Genomic DNA, 27055 nt, shown 5'->3' on the forward strand with positions numbered 1-27055 from the left:
GACCTCCAGAACAAGTTAAGTTCTTAACGTGAGGTAGCACTGTATTTAGGTTTTCAAGCTAACTGCAGAGTTGCAGTTATGGCAGTTGATTTATCAATCACCTTCTCAAGGCAATTTACGCATAAAATAGCTAAAAACACAAAAGCAACAGGGACATTTAAAAGAAAAATCCTAAAAGATGGACACTTGTGGCAAAGACTTGTTTATTCAGTCGGGAGAGCCTGCTGGAGCAAAAACGAGTTCAACTGTTTCTGGAAAAGTGGAGAGCGGACACCTGTTGTATTTTGACAGGGATGCTATTCTGCAGAACAAGGTCAGCTAAAAGCCCTGCTCCAGGTTATTTCAGAGCGGGCTTCGGAGGCCTTGCTGGAGAAGCTCTCGCAGCTACTGTGTGTATAAACGATAAGGGGGTCTCTCAAGCAAGGTGGTCCTGAGCTAAGTAGGAACTCGCTTGTTAGTACTAACGCCTTGAATTTGGCCCAGCAGCAAATGGGCAGCCAGTGCGAGTCCTGTAAGCAAGGCATTACATGCAATTCCCACAAGCGACCTATAGTCATCTTCTGCACCAGCTGTAACAAGATCAAGGATAGCCCTACGCCGAGTGCATTGCAGTACTCCTGCATGTGAGATCACCAAGGCATGGACGACCGTGGTTATGCTTTCCTGACCCAAGAATGGCTGTAGCTGCCTTAGAAACTGAAGTTGCAAGAGGTCATCCAGTCCTGCCCAATGCAGAATACAATGAAGGAACCTGCCAGGTGTCAATAGGCAGGGAGTTCCAAAGTGTAAGTGAAGGTAAAGGTTAAGGGACCCCTGACCATTAGGTCCAGTTGTGACCGACTCCGGGGTTGCGGCGCTCATCTCACTTTATTGGCCAAGGGAGCCGGCGTACAGCTTCCGGGTCGTGGCCAGCATGACTAAGCCGCTTCTGGCAAACCAGAGCAGCGCACGGAAACGCCGTTTACCTTCCTGCCGGAGCAGTACCTATTTATCTACTTGCATTTTGACGTGCTTTCGAACTGCTAGGTTGGCAGGAGCAGGGACCAAGCAACGGGAGCTCACCTCGTCGCGGGGATTCGAACCGCCGACCTTCTGATTGGCAAGTCCTAGGCTCTGTGGTTTAACCCACAGCGCCACCCGCATGCTACTACACAACAGAAGGGCTATTGTGTGGCGCCTGAAGATGGCCCTTGATGATGGGAAAGGGGTGATAAGGTGAGTGGGGTGGATGACCCTATCTCTGGAGTTGAAGGAGGAGACCCAAATCTCTACTGCTGACGTCTCCCATCCTCTCTGCAAGATCCTGCACTCACCTTGCAAACCTCCCACCTCGCTTTCCTTCTCCCTCTGCAGCTGGGAGTATTTCTGGTTGTGGGTCTCCGTTATCTTGCGGTGTTCCAGTTTCAGCCCGTTGTGTTGCATCTGCAGGTCGAGAAGCTGCTTCTTGACATCTTCGTGCTGATTCTAATCCAAGGAAAAATAAAAATTAAAACTGAGACAGGGCAGGAGCGGCGGGGCGAGAGACTCCTGTGTGACACACTCATGTCTTCCCCCAATAACAAGGAATCAGTCCCTCTGTCTACAAATCAATAACAAGGAATCAGTCCCTCTGTCTACAAATCAATAACAAGGAATCAGTCCCTCTGTCTACAGTGATCCAAAATTAGTGCCAATGATTTGTTTGTTTCATAAAATGTACGTGCCACTTGACTGTAAACAAAACTCTCAAAGCATTCATACAGTCAAAATGGTACCATCCATGCCATATATATAGTAGGAATCCTTAGGTTTGGAGGAAACCCCAAGGTTTGTCGGAATACAGTAAGATCCTCAAGGTTGTGGGGACTCAAGTCTGGTAAGGAATGAGCAGGGTCAGTGGCCACAGAAGGCTGACAGGCAGGTGGCAAGAAAAAAAGGAGGAAATCAGGAAAGGCCGGAATGGAATGGAGTGTCCTGAACTGGAATACTCCGTGCTGCAACATTTTGTAGCAGCTCCTACTTGTACGTTTCTAATTTTACCTCCAAAGGCTCTCTAATCACATTAGGGCTTAAAGCTGTATCGTGATTTATTCAGATTCTTTAAAAAAAAATTAAAACAATTTAAGCATAACAAATTATCAGTCTAAATAATCAATTACATTATTTTCCCTCCCCCTTCCCTCCCTCTCCCTGACCCCCCCCCCCGGACTTCCCTCAGCTCCCCTCTCTGGTTTCTTTGCACATATTGTTCTCTGCATGTTATAAAATTGTACATATCCTTGCCTTATCTATCATGTGTTCAGCTAATAAATTTGTGGATGTTTATTCGAAACCTGCCGAGGAGTACAGATCATTTTGTTGTCTTTTTAAGTAATTTGTAAAAAGTTCCCATTCTTCCTTGAAGTCACAATTGTCCTTATCACGCAGTTTGTACGTCAATTTGGCCAAAGTGATTTATTCAGATTCAATCACTTCACCAATTAGTTGTTTGATTTTTAACTGGCTGATAAGCCTTCTCAGCAATAGGAGCTTTTAAGATGACAGATTGATAGATTCAAGTTGACTGATTGATAAGATTCAAGTTGATTAACCGCAGTGGGAGCTTAATTTGTACCAACGAGGGTGAACTTTTATAGTAGGGTCCTATGCTGGTTTTCTCCCCAAATGCCACGGAGTTTAACAAGGCTTATTCCCAGGTCAGAAAGACATACTGTACCGTCATTCAAACTACTGGGACCATTAGGCAAGACTCAGTGATATGGAAGCCTTGGGAGACAGCAGTTCGTTCCCGCTGCCACCATTTCTTCCCTTCTCTTCTCCCAAGCATTCCCTCTCCCAACCCTGCCCAGCTAGCCTCAAAAACTGGGGTGGCTGTGAAGAATTAGCCATTGTCTATAAGGGGCTAGGAGTTCACCTGAGCACCCATCAATCTACATATATAATTGGTGCTGCCAAGCCAAGCAGAGCACGATCGCTGCAAGTTACTATGGGAACACCGAAGGAGGTGAATTCTGGGTCAGTGGCACCGTGCGAAAGGGTTTTCCCCGGTGTTTTTTAGAGGTCCCTAGCTTGGGAAAGGGCAGAGAAAGACAGGGCTATAAACTCACATGGGGGTTCTCAGTTCAGTCATAGAAAGAAAGGCTGAGCTATTCCGGAAACAATTGAAGTATTCCCCGCCAGAATAATGGGGTCTTCACCACGATTTTCCACTTGTCAGTCTTGCTTTAAACATATTTGCTGTTTTTGTGTTTTTAGTTTTGTTACAGGTAAGTCGCCTTGAGGCAGTGGTTTGGAAGGCAACTAATAAAGCAAAGGCGATAATAATAATAATGACACTCTTTTGTTTTAACTCATCTTAATATTGTATTTTTATATTGTTGCAATCCTCCCTGGGACTTTGCGATGAAGGGCAGGTAAAAAATCACCAGTCTTACATTGGTTACTTTTTTTAAAAAAGAAACTAGAATCCCTGTAGCCAATTAATGTGTTGTAAAAGTACAAATTAAAGAGTGTGTACTCAGAATCTATTAACAGTGAAAGCATAACAAATCTGGGTTAAGTGACCCAGAAGGAAACTAACAAAGACAGACTTTTTTCCACCTCTCGCTCTCTCAGGCTTTTTAAACCTTGTGTGTGAGTTTTTTAAAAAACACACTGGGAAATGTTCATGATTGGAGTTTCACTGAGCTTTTGTCCTTTCAAACAGATTTTTTGATGTTTGTTTGTTTTTAAAGTTTTTATTTTATGGGTATTTTTAAATGAGTCTTTTATATGCTTTTGCACAAACCACTTAGAGGATTTCATTGATTTTTGTTTTTATTATTTATTTATTTAAAACGTATACTGTGCTTTTGTAAAAAAAAAAAAAGTGGTTTACAAAAAAGATAAAACAATAAAATTTTAAGTTAACAAAATTTAACAACAATAATAAATCCTGCTAAACAATAATAAATCCTGCTAAATATGTACCAATAGCCACAATGGGGACCTGGTTTATCCCACAGAATCTAAAGCTTGCATCCAATACTACTCAAAATAGACCCACTGAAGATTATTTAAACCATATTTTGTGTGTGTGTGTGCCGCACGATTGTAAGAAAAGCTCTAAGCTGTTTATAAAAAATATCACATGAAACATTAAAATGTTTGATTTAAAAAGTAAAATAATAAAGGTATTTTCAAACATCCAAAAGATGATTAAAATCAACAGTAGCTAAAATAAATACATATATGTAACTTTTACAGGCCTGGATAGCCTTGCCTAAACAAACACATAAATAGGCACTGAATTATATAATCATAGACTTAGAAGGGAGGAAGCAGGAGAGACTGGACAAATAAGAGAGCATTTTTTTCCCCTTCCTTGTTTGCCTTTTGCAAGGTTTCAGGGTTTTTGTGTGGTGTTTTGGGTTCTGTGGCTGGAAACGCATTAAAATATTACCCATCGGCAACTCATTATGCAGAGGCAAGCCTAACAAACAACTTCCCGAGAGCATGTTGCGTTCGGATAGCGAGATCTTTGTGTACAAATGTTAGGGCCAGTTTCTCAAGCAGTCATTCTGGACACCCTCCCCAGAGTACGTAGGGACCGCTCTAGATTGGGTTGTTCTTTTTGAGTGGATAAATTCTGCCACATGCCATTTACACAATAATGGTGGATTAATACCAGACCATCCAGACAACATTCCACTATTAGTAGTAGTAGTAGTAGTAGTAGTAGTAGTAGTAGTAGTAGAGATGATGGAGTTGTCGTCTGGAGGGCGGCAGGTTCCCCCACCCCTAGAAATGGCTGAGATCCCTGTGCCAAAAAGAACCAGGGTCCATTTACCTTCAGGATCTTATGCTGAGAACTCAGGGCTCCATATCTGTTCATGGAATCTTGCTGCAAGGAAAAAGTGACAAGCACAACTGTCAGTAACCAAAATGACCAAAAGCGGTTAATAATAATAATAATAATAATAATAATAATAAAATTTATTTATACCCCAGCCAGAGCTAGGCTCAGGGCGGCTAACAACAGTAAAAATTACAGTAAAACATAAGAAAGGTAAAGGTACCCCTGACCATTAGGTCCAGCCGTGGCCGACTCTGGGGTTGTGGCGCTCATCTTGCTTTATTGGCTGAGGGAGCCGGCGTACAGCTTCTGGGTCATGTGGCCAGCATGACTAAGCTGCTTCTGGCAAACCAGAGCAGCACACTTTTCTCTTTTCTTTTCTTTTCTTTTCTTTTCTTTTCTTCCCTTCCCTCTCCCTCCCCCCTTTTACCCCTCTCTCCCTCCCTTTTCCTCCCTCTCAATCCCCTTCCTCCCCTCTCCACCCCACTTCCCTCTCACACCCACAGAGGATTCTAATTTCACCCACCTTTTCTTTGTTGAGGGCTTCTTGAGCTTCTAACTTGTAGACTAAAAAATCTAAAAGGGGGTTAAGAGGGAGAACAATCAGGGAAATTAGTGAGACGGGATTTACTAGAATCTGGTTTACATTTGAAGGAGGAAGCTGTTTAAAAGCCTGTGAACCTAATAGGAAGGAATGTGCCCACTATTAAAAATTTTTTTAAAAGAAATCCCTGGAAAAGCAACTAACTAGAAATCCAAAGTTTAAAAATGCAGAAGCCTATCCTCCATCGTATTTCAGAAAAGAATTCAAAGTGGAACCCGTGTCTGAAAGGAGCACCAGTGGAAACATTCTGTGTTGCTGACAATAACAACAATTGTTTGTACTCACATACACAGCAAACACACATATATATTAGGCAGCCTAGCGGGATTTAAGTCTAAGAAGAAGAATCATACTATACAATGCTGTATAATCCAGCATGACTGATGGCCTGGAATGCTGGGAGTTCTAGTACAAGATTCCCCATCCCTGCTGTCTAAAACCCCTCAATTACAACCAAAAATCCTTCGCAACTTCTTCTCCAATCGTCAAGTGGTGATTAGCCACCCAGCGCACACGGCACAGAAAGCCACATCTTTATCCCAGATAATTAGAGATCACTTGCAGCCCTCTCAGAAACGCTCCCAAGAAGAACAACTGCTATATTGATCTTTTGCAAAAGCTCTGAGACACAAGAGTCGAGTCAGCCTTTTAATAAATGCTTATTTCTTTTCTAGCAGGGCAATGCGGCTGAGCGCTGGGGCACCAGGACAAAACCCCAGAGGTTTGGGAATGAAGGCTGCAACAGAGGAAATGATGGTAGCTCAGTGATGCAGCCTTTGAACGGCACACAGGAGGTTCCAGGTTCGATCCCCGCCACCTCCAAGTAAGGAATGTCTGCTGCCCGCCACCCTGCTGCCAGTCCGTGCAGACAATACTGAGCTAGATGGGTTGCCAACTTTGGTCTGGCAAAATACAGGACAGGGTGGGGGAATTGCATACCCTGTTAAGTGTCCCAAACCAGGACATCCTGTTCTTTATTGTGAGAGCATGGTGGCCATTTTGGTTGCCACAATCTCACACAATTTCAGGGTGAAATTTCCCCCTCCCCAAAAGTGCTTTTTTCAGGGCTGCAATTTCGTACAGACAAGCATTTGGGGGTGCCGTGTGTTAAAAGGTGCTTTTTTGGACTGGGGAAGCGAGATGCTCATGACAACCAAAATGGCCACCTTGCTCTCATGGCAAAAAACGGCAAGATGGCGTCCCGGATTTTGGCTTCAAAGTGTTGGAAGGTATGGGAGAGAGACAGAGAGAGAGAATCAGCAAAATGGAAATACAGGACAAACTGCCTCCTGTACTGAATCAATATAAGACATAGCATTTTACATTGAAACACGGGACAATCCTGTATTATACAGGACAGGAGGAAACCTTAGCATGGGGCAATGGTCAAACTCAGCATGGGGAGCATCCACGTTCCTGACAAGGCTCATAGCTTAGTGCTACAGCATCCATTTTGCTAGGGCTGCCATACGTCTGGGAAATACACACACACACACACACACACTAATCTATTAGAACCATACTGATAATTACAATAAAAACAGTGCCAAGCCTTTTATTAAAAGCAGGCAGTTCCCCAAAGCCTGCTGGAACAAGAGGAGTTTTCACCTGCCGGTAGAAAGACAAGAAGGAGGGAGCCAATCTAGCTTCCTGAGGGAGGAGTTCCAACATTTGGGAGCAGCCACTGAAAAGGCCCTTTCCAAAGAAGCGTATTCTGCTGTTTTGAGGAAACGCCTCTTCGAATTTACTTCAGGCAAAACCCCCACAACCTTACCTTCTTTTGTTTTCTTGTGTTCCCCTCGTTCTTTCTGCAAGGATCGTTCTAGCCGTGATCTGTGTTCGTAAACAACTGAGGGGGAGAGAAGGAGAAGGCAAAGCAAATATGAAGCAGCGAAACTTTGCAACACCCGCCCTCTACCCAAGTGATTTTCAGATGAGGATTTAAAAACAAATAAATAAATAAATGTGGGTTCTGTGCCAAGCTCAGGTTGTCAGCATAAAGGATGCAAATGGGACAAGCCTGCTTGTTGTCTGTGTTATTTATCCTGCCATTTCCCCCGCTTTATCTACTATATATTTTAAATACAGTGGTACCTTGGGTTACATACACTTCAGGCTACAGACTCCGCTAACCCAGAAATAGTACCTCAGGTTAAGAACTTTGCTTCAGGATGAGAACAGAAATTGTGCTCCGGTGGTGTGGCAGCAGCAGGAGGCCCCATTAGTTAAAGTGGTGCTTCAGGCTAAGAACAGTTTCAGGTTAAGAACGGACCTCCGGAACGAATTAAGTACGTAACCAGAGGTACCACTGTAGTTGTTTGTTAACTAGGCATTTGACAACTCACTGGGATATCGTAACCATATTTTTGCATGGCGGTTCCTGAGTTCGTGGATAACCTTCCCTTTGCTTCTAGTCTGTAAACGTTGTACACTGTAAATGTTCCTTATTTTATTTTTTCCATCCCGATTTTGTTGCATTATAGCTCTAAAGTTGCCCCTCATGGGGTAACACTGGGAAAGCACAGCAGAACAACTAACAGAGCAGAATGACGTGCGGACAGCCTGGTATAAATCAACCGCTGATGCACTATTGTTGCAGCTATGACACATTGCAGCCAACACACTGGGGTACGGGGTCATTCTGGAGGGTCCCCATATTCAAAGGCTGCCCTGATCTTCCTGCCACTCAAAGAAAGAGCGAAACAATATACTACTTTATTTATTCGTTTCAAGAGGGGAGGGTGGGGAGGAATAAGCGTTGCTCGCGACACATCCAACCAAAATGGCATTCTTTCAGGTCATAAATGTCTCAAGGCAGGGATATTGTGTGTCTCCCTGCCCCCCACCTGCTCCCTGCCCCCCACCCCCACAAAAATCACAGCCAGAGGCCCAGGAAATACAAGAACACTCAGCATGATGGAGGCAAACAAGCCAAACCTAGCTTGCTAGAGGAAGGGAGGGCAAAATATGAAAAAAAATAGTTTAAAATCTGCATTTGATGTGACAGATGAGTTCCTTCTCTCTCCCTCTCCTTTTTCCTTTCTTTCTTTGATCAAGAAAGAACAAGTACAAGGCTCCAGTTGATTTCTTGCTGCTGAGTGAAAAGGACCTCCAGGCATCCCTTTCAACCTTCATGGATGTTTAACAATTACTTTTAATGCACTTTTAAAGGCACTTGGAACCCTACAGAGCAGCAGGCTTTTTGGTGAGGGGGGTGGGGAAATGCCAAGCCCAAGGATCTTGTTCTCTGATGAAGCCTCAATGGATTTGGGCGATAAGACACAGAGCTTTGTTTCGGACTAAGTTACATGGGGGAGAGGCGGACGCATTTCTGTGGTGATCCAACTGACAGCTATACACTGCAATTGCACCCGTATTTTGGAGTTCAAAATGGCAACAAGGGAGATGCTTCTTTTGGGTTGCAAAACTGGACCAGGGAAGGCATATATACATGATTGAAGCGAACAGGTACGAAGGGCAGGCACAAAGCGGAAGCAGCAGTACGCTAAGGACTAGGAACCTGCGCCGTTTATAATGCAGAAGCTGAGATTCTCAGGGAGCTGCCTTTATCGCAGCCAAATGCTGTGGCTTTTTTGCATTCCACCACACATGCATATCCCACCAATTTCACGTGTGCCTGAGGGCACCTTCTGTAATGTCACCCTCTAGGATTTGAGGGTGAGGAATCACCACTGTCCTTTTTCTGTCTGTCCACCTATTTGCGCCCCAAATAGGAGACAGGTATATATTTGTTTCTGCCCCCTCAGAGGTGCCTCAGAACAGACCTGCCTTGCACGGAAGGATGTATTTTGAGCCGCATACCACAGAGTCTCGCCAGGCACAACGTGACAGGATATGAACAAGTCCTCTGAGAATTTATCCCAGCTCACACTAAAGATTTCTTACGCCCAGCGAACCGTCCGCATGATATAACCGCCTGCCTTTCACTCTCCTCTCTGGATCTCACAAACTCTCCTTCAATGTAAAGATAGTTAGACTCTAAAGCTAAGCTGAAATCACTCCCAGGGTTTCCCCTCAGAGTATTCTCTTCTATGTACAGCTTTTTAAAAAAAGAGCCACAGAGATTTGGGTGGGGGTCAGTGAAATGTGCAAAGGGTGTTTAATTTTTGAAAAGCTGGTGGGGATAGAAATTCTGAGGAATTAACTCTTGTGAGAAATTTCGGCCTCTATAATATTTGATGCAACAAACACTCTTATTAGTTTAGAGTTAAGACTCTTGGACTGAAGGAAGCCATGAGGATATAGAGGAACACTAGGAGAAGCCAAGGTCTGAGCCCCTTCCACTAGATTAAAACATAGTGGGCAGGATCCGCAGCTACACCTGAAATTTCCCACTGTAACCGCAGGTGGTGAAATGCAGCAGGAGGTTGTTGTTACCAAATACTCTCCATGGAAGGCTGAAGCTCCAAAATATATTTTTGCTTTTAACTGGGGTGGGTGTAAGCTGAGAAGCTTTGGAGCAGTTCTAGGCTAGATCTTGAAAAGGCACAGCGATGACATTGTCTGTTTGGCTAGCCAGTTTATCCAAGATGATCTTTCCAGCAACAGAACCCTAATCCAATGCAGAAGAGGAGGGTAATAGTTTGGTGTCCATGGAGGCGCAGGTCAATTCTGTGTCCAGGGCACCTGTCTACCAGCTGGTACACCGGCTGAGACCCCACCTGCCCGTGGACTGTCTCGCCAGAGTGGTACATGCTCTGGTTATTTCCCACTTGGACTACTGCAGTGTGCTCTAAGTGGGGCTACCTTTGAAGGTGACCCAGAAACTACAACTAATCCAGAATATGGCAGCTAGACTGGTGACTAGGAGCGGCCGCCGAGACCACATAACACTGGTCTTGAAAGACCTACATTGGCTCCCAGTATGTTTCCGAGCACAATTCAAAGTGTTGGTGCTGATCTTTAAAGCCCTAAATGTCCTCGGTCCAGTAGGGCTACCTTTGAAGGTAACCCAGAAACTGCAACTAATCCAGAATGCGGCAGCTAAACTGGTGACTGGGAGTGGCCGCTGAGACCATATAAGACTGGCCCTGAAAAACCTACACTGGCTCCCAGTATGTTTCCAAGCACAATTCAAAGTAAGGGTGCTGAACTTTAAAGCCGTAAACAGCCTTGGCCCAGTATACCTGAAGGAGCATCTCCACCCCCATTGTTCAGCCCGGACACTGAGGTCCAGCTCCGAGGGCCTTCTGGCAGTTCCCTCCCTGCGAGAAGTGAGGTTACAGGGAACCAGGTAGAGGGCCTTCTCAGTAGTGATGCCAGCCCTGAAGAATGCTCTCCCACCAGATGTCAAGGAAATAAACAACTATCTGACTTATAGAAGACATCTGAAGGCAACCCTGTTTAGGGAAGTTTTTAATGTTGGGTGTTTTTAATATTCTGTTGGGAGCCGCCCAGAGTGGCTGGGGAAACCCAGCCAGATGGGCGGGGTATTACTAATAATAATAATAATAATAATAATAATAATAATAATAATAATACTGTTCAATACTGCTGAATGTGCCAATGAAGCAGACCCCTTGAGCCAGCAGGATTGAACCCTGTGCTCATCAGCTCGTGAGTGGAAAGTTCAATCCTCCTATGTGGTGCTTCACTAACCCACCACCCCGGTCAACTTTGACAGGGGGCGGGGACTGCCCAACTCTCAGCCAGCCAGCATCGTCATGACATGAGATGATGATTGAGAGGTGGGGGCCCGCCGAGTTGCCAAAGTTGGCCCATGGCATGGGGAGATAAAGATCTGACCATCTGGGCCAAACAAGTCCCCAACCTCTGGTTTAAATTGCATAAAGAATATGACATTGATGGTAGGAAAATTATCTGGAAAAGGATGAAGATTTGAATGCTGGGAAGTATTAGTCTCCTAATATAAGTGATGTGTATATTAGCTTGCAAACACGATAACAGGAAGGGGCTTAAATAATATGCATAACTTGGAAATTTACAAAACCTATTAGAAATAAAATACAGCCCATCCTCTCTGCCTGCAGACCTCTGGACTACAACTTCCATCATCCCTGACTACTGGCCAGGCTGGCTGAGGCTGCTGGGAAATGAAGTCTAGCAACATCTATCAGTCCACAGATTCACCATCATGGCAGTAATAGATAGATCCAAGGCAGAGAGAATGGGCTGGACTCAATTCCCAATGGGCTTTGTCAGTTGCTAGGGGTAGTAGCCAATGCTAGTCCTACTCAAGATAGGGTTGCCATATTTCAAGAAGTAAAAATCTGGAAATGTTGTTGAGCTTTTTGGGGGCAAACTTTTTAAGCTATTTTCAAGGAAACTCACAAAAAAAAATCAATTCTTCCAACATGGGTGGCTGCCATGTGCCCAGGTTTTCTGATTTTTGGAAATTCCACCGGGTGCTATTTCCGAATGACGAATCCTGGATATGTCTGAGAAATCACGGCCATATGGCAGCCCTATACTCAGAATCACCCTCTTATCATCACAACACCCTGTGAGGTTGACTAGGCTCAGAGTCAGTGACAGGCCCCACACCACCCCGCTGGCCTTAACAGTGGACTGGGGATCTGAGACTGATCTCCTGGGTCCTAGTCCAACACTCTAAACCAGCGGTTCTCAACCTGTGGGTCCCCAGATGTTGTTGGACTACAACAACTCCCATCATCCCTGAGCTCTGGCCTTGCTAGCTAGCGGTGATGGGAGTTGTAGTTCAACAACATCTGGGGACCCACAGGTTGAGAAAGGCTGCTCTAAACCAAGTATGAGGAGCCTTTGCCCCTCCAGACATTGCTGAACCACAACTCAATCTCCCCTGACCATTGGCTATTCTAGCTAAGGCTGATGGGAGTTGTAGTTCAGGGACCAGTTTTCACCCCACGCCTGCTCTGACTACTACCCCACACTGCCCTGTCTTTCTAGGCACCAACGCAGATGACTGAACAGAGCAAAAATACGGATGTGAGGAGGGGGCAGGAGGCTCCAAGAGGCAGGGAACTGCAGAACTATGAGCTGAGCTGGCTGCTGTCCCATCCAGCCATTACGAGCAGCTACTAAAACGCCTCTTTAAAAAATCCCCCAGGAGCAATAACTTGCAGAGAGAGCTTCTTCTCTTTGTTAACGTTTCCAGCAAGGCAGATGTGCCAGCAGGCTTCAGCGTGGAGAAATAACCATTCCCGTAGGCTTTCCGCAGAATTTAAGAACATTCCTCTCTCTCTCGCTTGTTGTCTGTTTGCCATTTTGGAAGTGATCTCTAAGGGAAGAGAGGGGGAGAATACACTTTGCCAGCCAGCTAAGAGCTGATTTACACACTCAGAAAAGGGGGAAATGTATCTATCCCTGGAGTGAACCAATTCAAAATTCGAGGAAACATCGGAAGCTGCCTTATATTGAGTCAAACCCTTGGTTCATTCAGACTAGTGTTGTCTACACTGACTGGCAGCACCTCTTTAGGATTTCAGGTGGGAGGGGATCAAACCCGGGACCTTCCGTGCGCAAACCAGGCACTCTGCCACTGAGCCACACGGGGGGGGGGGGCACATGCCAGTTCCCATCCTGTTAAGATGCGGCAATGATGGTCAAGGGAGTTTGACAGAAGGGGATTAAACCCAGTCATGGAACAAAAATCATCCCCTCTTGCGCATGTGTGTGTGTGAGAGAGTAGGGAGAATGCCCTCTGCAATTTTAAAAAGCCTTTGCCTTTTAAGATATGCCTGTATTTCCTTTACATGCTGCCCGATAGGACCTGGAATAAATGGTTCTGTTTCAGGTACCTGCGTAACCCAGCTTACATTTCAAGCATGTGACTTCCCCCAAAGAATCCTGGGAGCTGTAGTTTGTTAAGGGTGCTCAGAACTGCTTCTCTGGGATGGCTAAAGTACGAATCCCAGGATCCTTTGGGGGGGAAGCCATGGGCGTTAAATGTGCCCCAGTCATGCCTGCCTCCAGATCTGCCTGCCCGCTGCTTGCATTTAAAATGTTCAGCTTTTTAAAAGGCTGGAGCTTTTTAAAAGGCTGAGGAGGTGTTTTGGGGTTTTTTGCACCCTTAGGTCTGTTTGCTTTTAAAGGGTCACGTGTTAGAGGGTGTCTTGAACATCTACCAATTTCACTCTTCTCCCAAGTCTGCTGAGATTCCCTTTATATTTCTCAACAGCCCTGTTTTGGCTCTGTTTTGATTGGCACTCAGCAGCCGAGTTTGCTATTCAAGGGAGATTTTATCCGTATGTGACTTATGCACACACAGAGAGTAACCATTTATACTTCTTTCTTCTTCCATGCTTCTAAGATTTTTGCCCCCAACCGCAGCTCAAACGTTTTTCGAGCTCGTCTCTACCAGGGCTATTCGTCAAGCTTGGTCTGGACGATGGGATTAGAAGACCTTTCAGGGTCTCTCTCTCTCTCTCTCTCTCTCCTGCTCCGCAATTCTATTCTAGAAAAGTGTAGCCAGCTGGGAAAGCAGAGCGGGCATCTCTAGCCGTAATTACCAGAACTGGCGCTCGGCCAGAATGCCAGAGCTCACGGCCGGGCCCCAAGCAAAGCATGCAGGAAAAACATTTAGAAGCCCTTTGGATATCAGATGGAGGGCTGGAAAGGAATGCAGGAAGTTGTCTTACACCAAGCCAGACCTTTGGGCCATGGAGCTCAGTACTGTCAGCACGGGCTGGCAGCAGCTCCCTAGGCTTTCGGGCCTCTTTGCCTTACCTAGAGATGCCAGGGATTGATGGACAGATTGCCTTTCTGCCCCAGCCTTTTCTCCAAGGAAGAAGAAGAAGAAGAGTTTGGATTTGATATCCCGCTTTATCACTACGCGAAGGAGTCTCAAAGCGGCTAACATTCTCCTTTCCCTTCCTCCCCCACAACAAACACTCTGTGAGGTGAGCGGGGCTGAGAGACTTCAAAGAAGTGTGACTAGCCCAAGGTCACCCAGCAGCTGCATGTGGAGGAGTAGGGAATCGAACCTGGTTCCCCAGATTATAAGACTACCGCTCTTAACCACTACACCACACTGGCTCTCAAGCTGGTGGGTGTGGTTCTCTCCCCACCCTCACTGAATCCCCACAACAACCCTGCGAGGAAGGGTAGGCTGAGAGGCAGTGAACAGCTCAAGGTCACCTGGCCGAGTGGGAAATTGAACCCTGGTCTCCCACGTCTTAATGTGACACTCTAACCACTACACCACCCAGCATCTTCTGCATGCAAAGCAGGTGCTCTGTCACTAAGCTATGGCCCTTCCTTCAAAGGAGCAATCTGGCATGGGTAAAAGGGCCAGAATTTGGGTTTGGGGGTTTTCCCCCCTCTGCAATGGCCCAGAAGGAGGCATTTCCCTAGGCATTCTGGGAAAAGTAATAGAGGAACAATCACCAAGATGGCGGTTGGAATCAGAGCTGTTGAAGCCGGAGAACACAATTAGCAAATGTGGACACCAAAGGGTCCCTCTCCGGGCTGCTGTTTGGTCCCGGGTTTTTGGTGGGTGTATCTGCAACACGTCATTAAAAACGCTGCCTCAGTCAGACTGTTATAAGTAGCCCAGTCCTGTGGAATACCCTGCTAGCAAGAAATTCAGTGGGCACCTTCTGTGCCAACTTTTAAACGCCTGCTGCTGAAAACCCTTCTCTTCCTCCGGCTATTAAGAATACGTCCTTCCACTATGGTTTAAATTGGTTTCTGGTTTTAACTTTCTAAATGGTTTTTTGTCATTTGGTTTTACATTTTTTTATCGCGGTACAGCTTTGATATTATTTGATACGCCGCAGCAGTATACAAATATTTAAAAAATAAATGTGACTGCCACACATCGCTCTCATCTGGAGGGGCAACCCTTGCGCTAATGCACAACAAAAACAGGACAGCAACAGACACACACACACAGAGAGAGAGAGAGGGAGGGAGGGAAATGTTACAGGGCATCACCAGGAAGTTACAGGACATGCACGGATTGGAAACGAAACAGCCTGCGCATCCCAAAACCATTGCAGGAGCAAAACAATATCGCCTATAAGCAACGTGATACAGGCACAGTAAAAAAAAACTTCCGGCTGCTGCCCAACTAAGTCTTCCTCAGAGTAGACCCAGTGAAATAAATTGTTCCATTACCACAAGTACCTCTGCTTCCCCTGATGGTATTATCTCCCCCTTCTTCCCCCCCATACGCTGTCCTGGGGTTCTCCCAACCCTCCAGAGTGGATCTGGGGAGAGGCACTGGGCGAAAGCTCTTGCTCTAGCTTCCGCAAGCGCCTCTGATTAGATCAGTCCCACGTTCCTATTTATATCTGCCCTTTATTAAGAATCACGAGGACCAGCACCTTGCTTTGTTTTTAAAGGAAGTGGCAGACCCTGAAAACGGGGGGGGGGGCGGGGGGGAGAGGTAAGTACGGAACCAGTCTCCCAGGCCTGCACTGCATGCATTTAGCAAAGCCCCAAACAGCAAACCAACCTAGCAGTTTCTGCCAACCTAGCAGTATGATCCTGCCAACCTAGCAGTTCGAAAGCATGTCAAAGTGCAAGTAGATAAATAGGTACCACTCCAACGGGAAGGTAATCGGCTTAGTCATGCTGGCCACATGACCTGGAAGCTCTACGCCGACTCCCTCGGCCAATAAAGCGAGATGAGCGCCACAACCCCAGAGTCGGTCACGACTGGACCTAATGGTCGGGGATCCCTTTACCTTTAAAACAGCAAAGCGTGGGATATTGTATTGGCCTGAATATAAGCCTCACTTTCCCCCCAAATCCCAACCGTGAAAAGTTAAAGCGCAGCTTATATTCGCAACCTTACTGTGTGCAGCCAAGAGCGTGGGGCAAACAGCGCCAGGAGCACAGCAAGGCGGCACCTGCCCCATGCGTAGTCCCCCATCCTCTCCCCCAAGGCCGGGAAGGGAGAGAGCGAGGAAGAGAAAAGGTCACCGGCAATTTTAAAGGTGCAGCTTATATTTGGGTGCGGCTTATATTCCGCCAAATACGGCATATTCCTTGCAGAAATCAATCCCCGCCTTCCCTTTCCCACACCAGCAAAACTGTTGCCAAATGTTTGATCAGGCCTGGATGAGAACCCTGCCAAGAGGCAGGCAGGAAGGGCGGAATCTGCCAAGCAGCTGGATCCAGTCCCAGAGACCACCAGTTACCCGTCAATCTGGGAGCAGCGAGGAGGGGACATTTTGCTATAAAATGCCCCTCCATTGGACATGAGCTCCGAGTTCACTAACTGCAAGTTTCTGAAGAATGCCTGCATGCGAGTTGGAGGCAGGGGAGAGATAATGAAAAACAAACAGTGCTGCCGCTGCTGCTTCTGGTATGTTTAAAGCTCCTTCCTGAACTCTCCAGCTGGTCCTTCCTGGCTAATAGCATAGCCAGGAGAAGCTATTTGCCTTTCGATCCCAGGGGGCGAGCACCGGAGCTGACATCAGCAGAACAGCAACGCTGTGTGTTGTCTGTGTTGTGATTCTGCATCCCTGGTGACCTCAGGTTTTTCAAGCAGCAAAAGGCCTGGTCTCTCCAACACTGAAGAGCATAATGAGCAATTCCCCTAAATTGGATTTCCCTGACCTGATGCCCTCCAGAAGTTCTGGATGGCAGACAACTCCCATCAGCACCCAGGTGGCATGGCCAATAGTCATTCAATGAGTCTGGTATCATGAATGGAAATAACAGGGGAAGTCTATGGCGCCAGGGTCATCCCAGTGGCATTTCCCACCCTCCTCGCTGGTCTTCCCTGATGTTTTCCTTTGGCGTGTCCCTGCTAGGCAGCCAAACCCACCAATGACCTCTAAGGCATCAGAGTGGAGCCCAAGTTTAGTGCTCAGTTCCATGTTACCGTATTTTTCGCTCTATAAGACGCACCAGACCACAAGATGCACCTAGTTTTTGTAGGAGGAAAACAAGAAAAAAAATATTATGAATCTCAGAAGCCAGAACAGCAAGAGGGGTCACTGTGCAGTGAAAGCAGCAATCCCTCTTGCTGTTCTGGCTTCTGAGATTCAGAATGTGGGTCCACAGGTTGCCTACCATAGATGTATATAGATACTTCTGAGCACCACAAGGTGGGACACAAAACAGGAAAAAGGGATCTGCACTGGCTGCCTATTAGCCACCAAGTCACTTTTAAGCTTCTGCTATTTACATGCAAAGCCTTAAATAAATCTGGACTGGGTTCCCTGAAAAACCATGCTCCCTTCCACTGTTCAATGAGGGCACTGTGGTCAGCAAATATGACCTAGTTAGTTTTGCCATGGCCTGATGATTATCAACTCGCTGAGACTCAGAGGCAGGCTTGTTTAGTGGTGGCACCACTGTTGCAGAACACCCTCCCTGCTGAAATGCAAGAGATCCCATCAGTATTGGCATTCTGCCGGCTCCTGAAGACACACCTGTCTAGGAAAGCAATCCCTTGAACTGGAACTTCTGATCTTGTTGTTTTAGCCGTTTTCATTGTCATGCTTTTTATGCAATTGTCATGGCTTGTGTAATTTTAAATTAGGAGTGTTTTTAAGGTTTATGTGGACTTGTTTTATTGCATGCTTTAATTATGTGTGTATTTTATTGTTGTAGAAGCCATTTTGGCCCATAAATGGCACATGAATTAATAAAAAATAAAAACAACACCAAGCACCCAGTGACCTCAGACTAGCTTCTGCAGGACTAACCAGAAATAGACAGCCTGTGGTTCTCCAGATGTTCTTGAATTCCAACTCCCAGCCCCAGCTGATGTTCAGGAGTAGATCTGGAGGCCCCCCAGGCTCTGTTCGCCTGGACTGCATGGACCAGTTACTTTAGATATTAAATTGTATGCATGTGTGCTGCACATGATGGGAAAGGACCAGAGCCAACTAATTCTAGTTTCGTCCCCATCCTCTTCCCTGCAGAGTCCCACAAGGGGCACCACTGAGCCTAAAGAGGAGGAAGCTGGCAGGCAGGGCCGCCCCCTGGACTGGATGGAAGGAAGAAGGCAGGCCAGGGAGACCTGGCTGAGGGCAGACTGAGCAGTTGGCAGGGCAGCACCCATCTGCCCTAACGGACCAGCAGGAAACGCAACCGCGAACGAAGCAAGCCAAGACCCCTTCTCACCTTGCAATTGGGCCGAAAGCACCTCCTGCTGCTGCTTGTATTTCAAAGCCAAGGCTTCTGCGGACTTCACCTTCTGCTGGAGGTGGTTGTACAGGAACGCTCCGGATGCCAGGCAGGCCACGGCCACTAGGCAAAATCCCGTTTGCAAGAGGCCCTTTTGCCTCCTGGTGCACAGCCCAGTCCCCATCCCGGGAGCTTCCTTGCCAAAGGATTTATTTTTTTACTTTTCTTCGCCGCTGTACCATCTGGTCCGAGTTTCCGTGAGCACCCCAAGAGCAGCAACTTGCCCTCTTTCCGAGCGGCCAGTCCGTTGAAATAACAACAATAATAATGGTCTTTCTTTAAATTCTCCCAGATGGAGGAGGATCCTTCCTTTTCCTCTTCTCTTTAAAGGACCAGGCTGGCTTAACAATCCTCATAGTCAGTGAGAAGGAATAGAGGCTGGGGCAAAGGGCAAGCTCATCTCTTTCCAGCTAGAAACTGCTGGGCTTTAAAAGCCCAACAATTAAAAAAAAAAACCCTACCAGAGATTGCACCGTTTTATTCCATCTCCTTCCGCTGTTTCCTTTCTTCTCGAGTCCAGGTGTGCGCGCGTGCACAGGAGAAAACTTTTTCTTAAACTTCCTTTTTCCTTGTGCTGTAGGAAGCGGGGGGTTGGGGTTGAAAAAGCAGAATCACCGATACGGATCACCAAAGTTTCTATGCGCACGGAGGACTTTCCCAGGTTTAAGGAACTTCCTTTCCCGCCCAGCCCCCTCGCCCAGCCCAGCAGCTACGCGCGCAACACTAGGGGGCAGTTTATTATCGCAAGCTACCCTCTCCCTCCCCTGAAAAACTTGCAAACAATCTTAACACGGAGAGAGGAAGCCGAAGCAGGATCCCCGAGGGAAGCGTGGAAACGGACCAGGAAACTGACCGCAGGATTTGCAGGCGGCTGCAAAAACATTGACTCCTTTCTGGTCTCCTTTCCTCCGGACTCTCCCTCCTCCAACTTGAAACGGGGTGGCGGTGGTGGGAAGGATCGGCTGGGGAGGTGGAGGAAGGATCCAAAAGGAGGAGGAGGACAATTTTGCGATATGCAGAGAGAGAGAGAGATTGAGAGAGGTGGTTGGCGGCGGTGGAAGGAGGATGCGGAGCTGGGCGGAGCTGAACTAGGAAGGAAAGGGGGCGGCGGTGGGAGCATCAGGGGAAAGGGGAGGGGGTGGAGAGGCGGGGGAGGGGAGGGAAAAGGCGGGGGAGGAGCCGGAGGAATAAGATCCCAGGGATCGCCAAAGAGCAGGGTTGCAATGGAGTGGGATGTGCTTTGCGCGCTAGGCGCGCGAGACTGTCAAGCCCATTGCGCGCTCACTCGGAAGCAAGCCTCGCTGACCAGCCCCCGGGGATCGCTGCTGAAATCCGGCACAGTGGCGCGGTTAGGGGATCGCAGATCCCTCGCGCCCTTCCTAACCTTGGCTGTGCCGGCTCCCCAAGATCTTGTTCTGTGCTGCTGGGAACTGTAGCAATGCAAGGGGTAAGCTATAGTTCCCTGGCTTAGTGAGCTGGGAGAGTCTGTGGCAGAGAGCAGTTCAGAACAGAGGCAGAAGCAGGTGAGGATGGGGGCCAAGAGGCATAGATGAGTAAGGCTGGTGAAGAGTCAGGGGTGTCTCTCCCACCTGCTGCCACAAGATCCCTCCCCACTTGTCTCCCAGAACCAGAAGAGGGCTGAAATGGGCGGAGCAGCAGCAGGCTTGCATGCAGGCCCAGTCTCCGATTGCTTGGGGAAAGCCCTGGAAAGGAAAGCACTTACAGTGGTACCTTGGGTTACATATGCTTCAGGTTACAGACTCCACTAACCCAGAAATAGTGCTTCAGGTTAAGAACTTTGCTTCAGCTTCAGGATGAGAACAGAAATCGTGCTCCGGCGGCGTGGCAGCAGCGGGAGGCCCCATTAGCTAAAGTGGTGCTTCAGGTTAAGAACAGTTTCAGGTTAAGAACAGACCTCCAGAATGAATTAAGTACTTAACCCGCGGTACCACTGTGGATGGCTGTGAGGAGGTGGGAATGTTCAGTCTCAGCAAATTATTTTCATGGAGGAAATCAGGAATGAGCTACTCTGCTCATTAGGCCTGACACTCAGCCATATCTGCAAAGATTGTGGTTTTTTTTGCTAATAAAGAGTTAACTCCAACTTTGAACAGTGTGATTTGCTGCCGGCTCACTCTTGGCCTGTCTTCGTCCTTAGTCCAAGGGTTTCCCCTTGTAGAACTTGGCAAGCAGGTGGAAGCCAAAACTGGTATTAGTTGGCTCTGCCTGTCTTTTGCTCTGGTGTCATCTACTGCTGGACTCCCTGCCTTCCACCCAAGGATGGGCAGCTGCTGCAGGGATGTTCTGCCTCTGAGCAAAGAGCTTACAGTTCCCCTTTCCCCTGCAAGGCTTTATTTAGCCCCAGAAGCACTCTATACATCAGGCATAGGCAAACTCAGCCCTCCAGATGTTTTGGGACTACAACTCCCATCATCCCTGACCACTGGTCCTATTAGCTAGGCATGATGGGAGTTGTAGTCCCGAAACATCTGGAAGGCCGAGTTTGCCTATGCCTGCTATACATCCTCAAATGAACTCTTAAGGTAATTGCCATCTTGGAGAATCCTCAGTGCCCATCAGGCTTATTACAGACATGACTCATGGAGCTGCTACTTTGGATATGATATTTAACTACTTAATCAGGGGAACCTCGGCTCAGCAGTCCCATGTGGCCCTCCAGGCCTCTCTCTCTGCGGCCCTCAAGACTCTCCCCAGGCCACACCCTTTTCACCTTCCTTGAGCGTTCCTATCTGGCTGGAGTGTACCCTTGAACTCTTGCTTGCCTGGACAGAAGTAAATTTACCTTTGTGGCTCCACCTCCGTAGCTTTTGCATAATGGCACCGTAACTTTTGCATAATGGGATGCGGGTGGCGCTGTGGGTTAAACCACAGAGCCTAGGACTTGCCGATCAGAAGGTCGGCGGTTCGAATCCCCGCAATGGGGGGAGCTCCTGTTGCTCGGTCCCTGCTCCTGCCAACGTAGCAGTTCGAAAGCACATCAAAGTGCAAGTAGATAAATAGGTACCTCTCCGGCGGGAAGGTAAAAGCCGTTTCCGTGTGCTGCTCTGGTTCACCAGAAGCGGCTTAGTCATACTGGCCACATGACCCAGAAGCTGTACGCCGGCTCCCTCAGCCAATAAAGCGAGATGAGCGCTGCAACCCCAGAGTCGGCCACGACTGGACCTAATGGTCAGGGGTTCCTTTACCTTTACCTTTTGCTTAGCACCCCGTGTTCTGATATTCTCCCACCCTCCACCCCCACCTCTTTCTCACGGGGTCTTTACAACAGTCCAAGTTCCTTTGCAATGGGATCGATACCAACGCAGACCTGAAACCAGCCTCTCTGCAAGAAAAGAGAGAGACAATCAATATTTCAGAATGGCTATGAGGTGGGTCCAGATAGGCATATTTATAGCTAGACTGTTGCATTTTGCTTTAAAAAAAAAAATGCCAGTCTCTCCATCCCCTTTTCAAAGCCAGAAGATAGAGCATTTCTCTGTGAGATGGAAATTCTTGCCGCGTCTGGCCAAATGGGCACTCTGGCTAATAGGCTAGAAGCAGAGAGTGGAGAGGCTGCTGGGCCACCCACGCAGCTAAGAATAGCTTGGAGCTGGAGGGAGGAAAACCCATCTAGACCCAAGTTCCATTTGCAGAAGGCCTCTGAGGCAGAGATGGAGGGACCTGCTTGTTTCCGTTTCTCTCGTTTCCTCAACCTTTAAATTCAGCTCTTCACATCTACAGTGGTACGTCGGGTTACATACACTTCAGGTTACATACACTTCAGCTTACACACTCTGCTAACCCAGGAATAGTACCTCAGGTTAAGAACTTTACCTCAGGATGAGAACAGAAATCGCACGACGGTAGCGCAGCAGCAGTGGGAGGCCCCATTAGCTAAAGTGGTGCTTCAGGTTAAGAACAGTTTCAGGTTAAGAACGGACCTCCGGAACGAATTAAGTACTTTACCCAAGGTACCACTGTATTATTATTATTATTATTATTATTATTATCATCTGTTACATTTATATGCTAGCCTTTCCTCCCTGGAATTCAAGGTGGGGTGTGAGATTCTCCCCTCCCTGTTTGACCCTCACAACAACCCTAAAAGGTAGGTCAGGCTGAGAGGCAGCGACTGGCTTAAAGTTGCCCAATGTGCTTCATGGCCGAGTGAGAATTTGAACTCGGGTCTCCTCGTCTGGTACTCTTAACTGTTACATCACACTGGCTCTCCCTTTGTTGCAGCAATTTATGGTTTTCACTTTTTAAACCTACATGAAAATTGGTCAGTGTTTTAGTGCAAGTTTCTCCCAATATGCACACGTTTCCGTACTTGTTTATTTTACAAAATTGTATATACACTGTCATAAAACCTCTGAGGAAAAATTAAAATGATTGATAAAAACTGTTAAAACCAATTAAAGGCCATTTAAAGACAATTAACATTTTAAAAATGAGATTAAAACTTGTCAACATCTGTGTCTCTTAGCTTTTGAACTCCAGATTAACTTTGAGATAACCTGGTCAACACATGTTCTGCACATTTCTTCCTCAAGAATATTTCTCCTCTAAGCCAATGCTTTTGATGTACTCAAGCATGGAATACTAATTTCTCCTCTGAATAGTGAAATCCAGGAACTCTACAATTCTAGGAATTTATATGCTTATATTTTTTATGTTTTCCCTTTCTTTTCTTTCTTTTTTTATGTGCTTTTTTGATATAGCGGTGTGTTTGTATGTGTATGACAATCGCTGATATTTTATGGGATGTGGGGGGAATTCAATTCAGTAGGCCAATCTGTTCATTTCATTTTCTGCCCATCTCTCTGTTTTTCTACTCTTAACTCCAGCTGTCCATATTTTCACGTCAATTTGCAAATTTATTTTTTTAAGTCCTCATGAAAACCCACAGGCATTTTAGTACAAACTTCTGCCGATCTACACATTTGGGTATTCAATTCTGCCCAACACATGTATCGTTGCAAAGCAATTTTCCCCAAACAGAATGCCTTGCTGTATATTATTTTCACTACTTATATGCATTTTAAGGCCTACTTTACCCCAGTACAGTGTAGCTCTTTTACACTCATAACTTAGGCTGGAGTCGTTGGCACTGCAAAATTCAGAGAAGTACGAAACTGGACTGTCTTCCTGTTCCCTCATTGTTTGGAAAGTACAGATTAGGTAGATTTGCTTTAAAATGCCAACTGTTTCCAATTTCCCCTCCAACCCAAGGAACGACGGCCGCTGAGATCGTGGAATCCTTCCTAGAGGCAAAAGATTCCTGCCAGTGGCGTAGCGTGGGTTGTCAGCACCCGGGGCAAGGCAAGTAATTTGCACCCCCTAACCCGTGGATTTGCGCCCCCTAACCCTAACCCCCAGATGTTGCGCCCGGTGCGGTCGGCCCCCCCTGCACCCCCCACGCTACGCCACTGATTCCTGCACATCCTGTGGGGTTGGACTAGATGACCCTCCGGGTCCCTTCCAATTCTAGAATTCTAATGTCATGGCAAAGCACACCCACACACCATTCCAAGCTCACCTGCAGCTTCTTAAGAAAAGTCAGCGGAGGTCCAGTCTGAGTCATCAAACAAGAAGCCATTTCTCTCTTAAGATATGCAAGGGCACTTCTCAGCTGCTTTATAACCCAGCGCAGACATTCTGCATTTTTATTAGGAGCAAGGAAAATTCCCAGCTCCTGATGGTAATAAAGAACAGGGTTGAGGAAAAAACAAAGTCAGATTCAGGCTCTTTAGAGAGGCTACAGGACCTGTGTTTTCTCCCGGGGGTGGGGAGCTGCTGAGACCAAAAACACCCCTGCAGTGTTGGGCAGGGGCAATGCTGACCCCGGGAGCCTGCTGCTGCTGCTGAAAACAGAAAGAGCTCCAGTAAATTAGCAAAAATGTATAAAACAGGGTCAAATGTATGTTGGAAATGGAAGGAAAAAGAAGGCACCTTTTATCATATGTGGTGGACGTGTAAGGTAGTAAAATAATTTTGGGAAATGATTTATAATGAGTTGACAAAAATGTTTAAAGTAACTTTTTCTTAAAAAACAAAACAAAACAAAGCTTTTCTTTTAGGAATTCTAGGAGCCGAAATCCCAAGGAAGAAGAAGAGTTTGGATTTGATATCCCACTTTATCACTACCCTAAGGAGTCTCAAAGCGGCTAACATTCTCCTTTCCCTTCCTCGCCCACAACAAACACTCTGTGAGGTGAGTGGGGCTGACAGACTTCAGAGAAGTGTGACTGGCCCAAGGTCACCCAGCAGCTGCATGTGGAGGAGCGGGGAAGCGAACCCGGTTCACCAGATTACGAGTCCACCGCTCTTAACCACTGCACCACACTGACTCTCAAGGGAGCAGAAAAGGCTGTTTATGTATGCGACCACAGCTGCACAGATGTTACTGGCCCAGAGATGGAAAGAAGATAAAGTCCCTACCAGAGAAGAACGGCAGATGAAGTTGATTATGCCGAATTGGCAAAAATGACTGGAAGAATCAGGAAAACCAGAATTTTCACAAGGGATGGGGGAAATTTATAATTTATCTTAAAAACTGTGGTAAACCGTTAAAACCATTAGTAGGACTGGAATAACACTTGTAGTTTAATGGTGAATTAGGGACCTAATGGAGATGTAAAAGTTTTGGATCATCATAAAAGGTGCAGGAGGGAATGATTAATAATAGGACCCACAAAGGGGAGGCGGGAAGTCCAGGAGATTCTTTGGAATCTTGTTTTTATGTTGTATGTGTGGTTGTAAAACATGGATCTGAAAACCAAATAAACAATTTTTATTTTGTTTTAAAGAGAACCGAAAGAGCTTATGGATCAGGCCAAGTGCTCTTGGAATCCAGACACCTGTTCTTTTTTGGGCTCCAGGAAGCACACAGCAGCCCCCCCTTACTCATAAGAAGAGCGCCGCCGAATCAGGCCAGTGGCCCATTCAGTCTAGCCTTCTGTTCTCACAGAGGTCAAACCTAGTTAAAGCTATGGTTTTCCCAGTAGTGATGTATGGAAGTGAGAGCTGGACCATAAAGAAGGCTGATCGCCGAAGAATGGATGCTTTTGAATTATGGTGCTGGAGGAGACTCTTGAGAGTCCCATGGACTGCAAGAAGATCAAATGCATCCATTCTTAAGGAAATCAGCCCTGAGTGCTCACTGGAAGGACAGATCGTGAAGCTGAGGCTCCAATACTTTGGCCACCTCATGAGAAGAGAAGACTCCCTGGAAAAGACCCTGATGTTGGGAAAGATGGAGGGCACAAGGAGAAGGGGACGACGGAGGACGAGATGGTTGGACAGTGTTCTCGAAGCTCCCAGCATGAGTTTGACCAAACTGCGGGAAGCAGTGGAAGACAGAAATGCCTGGCGTGCTCTGGTCCATGGGGTCACGAAGAGTCGGACACGACTAAACAACAACAACAATGCTTCCTGTCCTTGAAAGGTGATCGCTGATCGATGCAGGAAGCTGCCTACTCTGAGCTGCATTTAGATCCCCAGCTCAGGACTACCGGCACTGGCTGGCAGTAGTTCTCCAGGGTTTCGGGCAAAGAACATTCCCAGCCTGACCTAAAGATGCTGCCAATGATCGGACCATGGGCGTAACAAAGGGCTCAGCTGCCCACCCCCAAATCAAGTAAACAAATAAAAACACTTAACTAAAAGTAGAAATAATCAGAATATCTGAAATGGAAATGCTCGCGGAGGTCGCTTAAATGATGTCATGGCGCATTCTAGCGACAAAACTGTCAGCCTGACAGTCAGCGCGGCAGGTAGCTCCATTCTGGAACAAGACAGGTGGGTCTCCTGCCACCCTCCCAACATAAATTCTGGATATGCCCATGGGACAGACCTGGGATCGGCTGCACACAATTCAGGTGCTTTGCTGCTTAGATGCAGCTGGCAAACCAGATGCAAGAGCTGCTGCCACGTTAATGGTTGTGTTCAAGAGGGAATTTAAGCAGCTGCACACCTGTTGAAATTCCTTATTCTACCAATTAAAGGTGCAGGAGCACTGATACACTTTTCCACCTGACCATCTTTCTCCCGAGAGAGAGGGAGGAATTACAAACTAACTTCTTCCCCTTCTCCACAGCAGAGGCCGGTCTAAATGGGGCACCTCTCCTCACCCAGTCCAAAGCTGTCTGCCTATCAGCTTCTGCCTCAATGTTGTCCTCAGCGGCAAAGAGGATGGAGACAAACGACAGCCGGCTCCACCTGGCTATGGCTATCCTTCTGCCTGCCTTTGACCCTGGCTCCATCTCCTGTTGGGCTCCCTGCATTTTCGCCCTCTGCTCCTGCACCAGCCCCATCGAGGGCAGAGAATGCAGATTCGCTTTCGGCCGCCCGACAGCTCAGTCGGTAGAGCACGAGGAACTTAACCACAGGGTCGTGGGTCAGAGCCCTACCTTGGGCAAAGACTTCCTGCATTGCAAGGGGTTGTTTTAGATGACCCTCGTGGCCCCTTCCAACTCTACGATATGAAGGCTTCTACAATCTCAAGGAAAAACAAACAGCATCTTACA

The 27055-nt window shown here is 47.0% G+C and overlaps 1 protein-coding gene across 6 annotated transcripts in view; it reads right to left on the bottom strand.

Annotated features, from left to right (window-relative positions):
- Positions 1-19666, bottom strand: part of LOC310683688 (uncharacterized protein) — a 46178-nt gene extending 26512 nt beyond the window's left edge. For 2 of the 6 annotated variants that reach the window (XM_083453983.1, XM_083453984.1), the window contains exons 1-5: positions 7763-7910; positions 7192-7266; positions 5340-5389; positions 4808-4861; positions 1314-1464 (exon numbers count right to left, since the gene is read on the bottom strand). In XM_083453983.1, coding sequence (XP_083310109.1) covers positions 1314-1464; positions 4808-4861; positions 5340-5389; positions 7192-7266; positions 7763-7895 — 463 coding nt within the window. In that variant the 5' untranslated portion in view covers positions 7896-7910. Of the gene's footprint in view, positions 1-1313; positions 1465-4807; positions 4862-5339; positions 5390-7191; positions 7267-7762; positions 7911-18464 lie in introns of those variants that run through there. The other 4 variants (XM_083453986.1, XM_083453987.1, XM_083453985.1 and 1 more) reach the window with 4 other exon arrangements.
- Positions 19667-27055: the final 7389 nt, after the last annotated feature.

Source organism: Podarcis tiliguerta, assembly GCF_965153285.1.
Source record: "Podarcis tiliguerta genome assembly, chromosome: 8".
Lineage (NCBI taxonomy): Eukaryota > Metazoa > Chordata > Lepidosauria > Squamata > Lacertidae > Podarcis > Podarcis tiliguerta.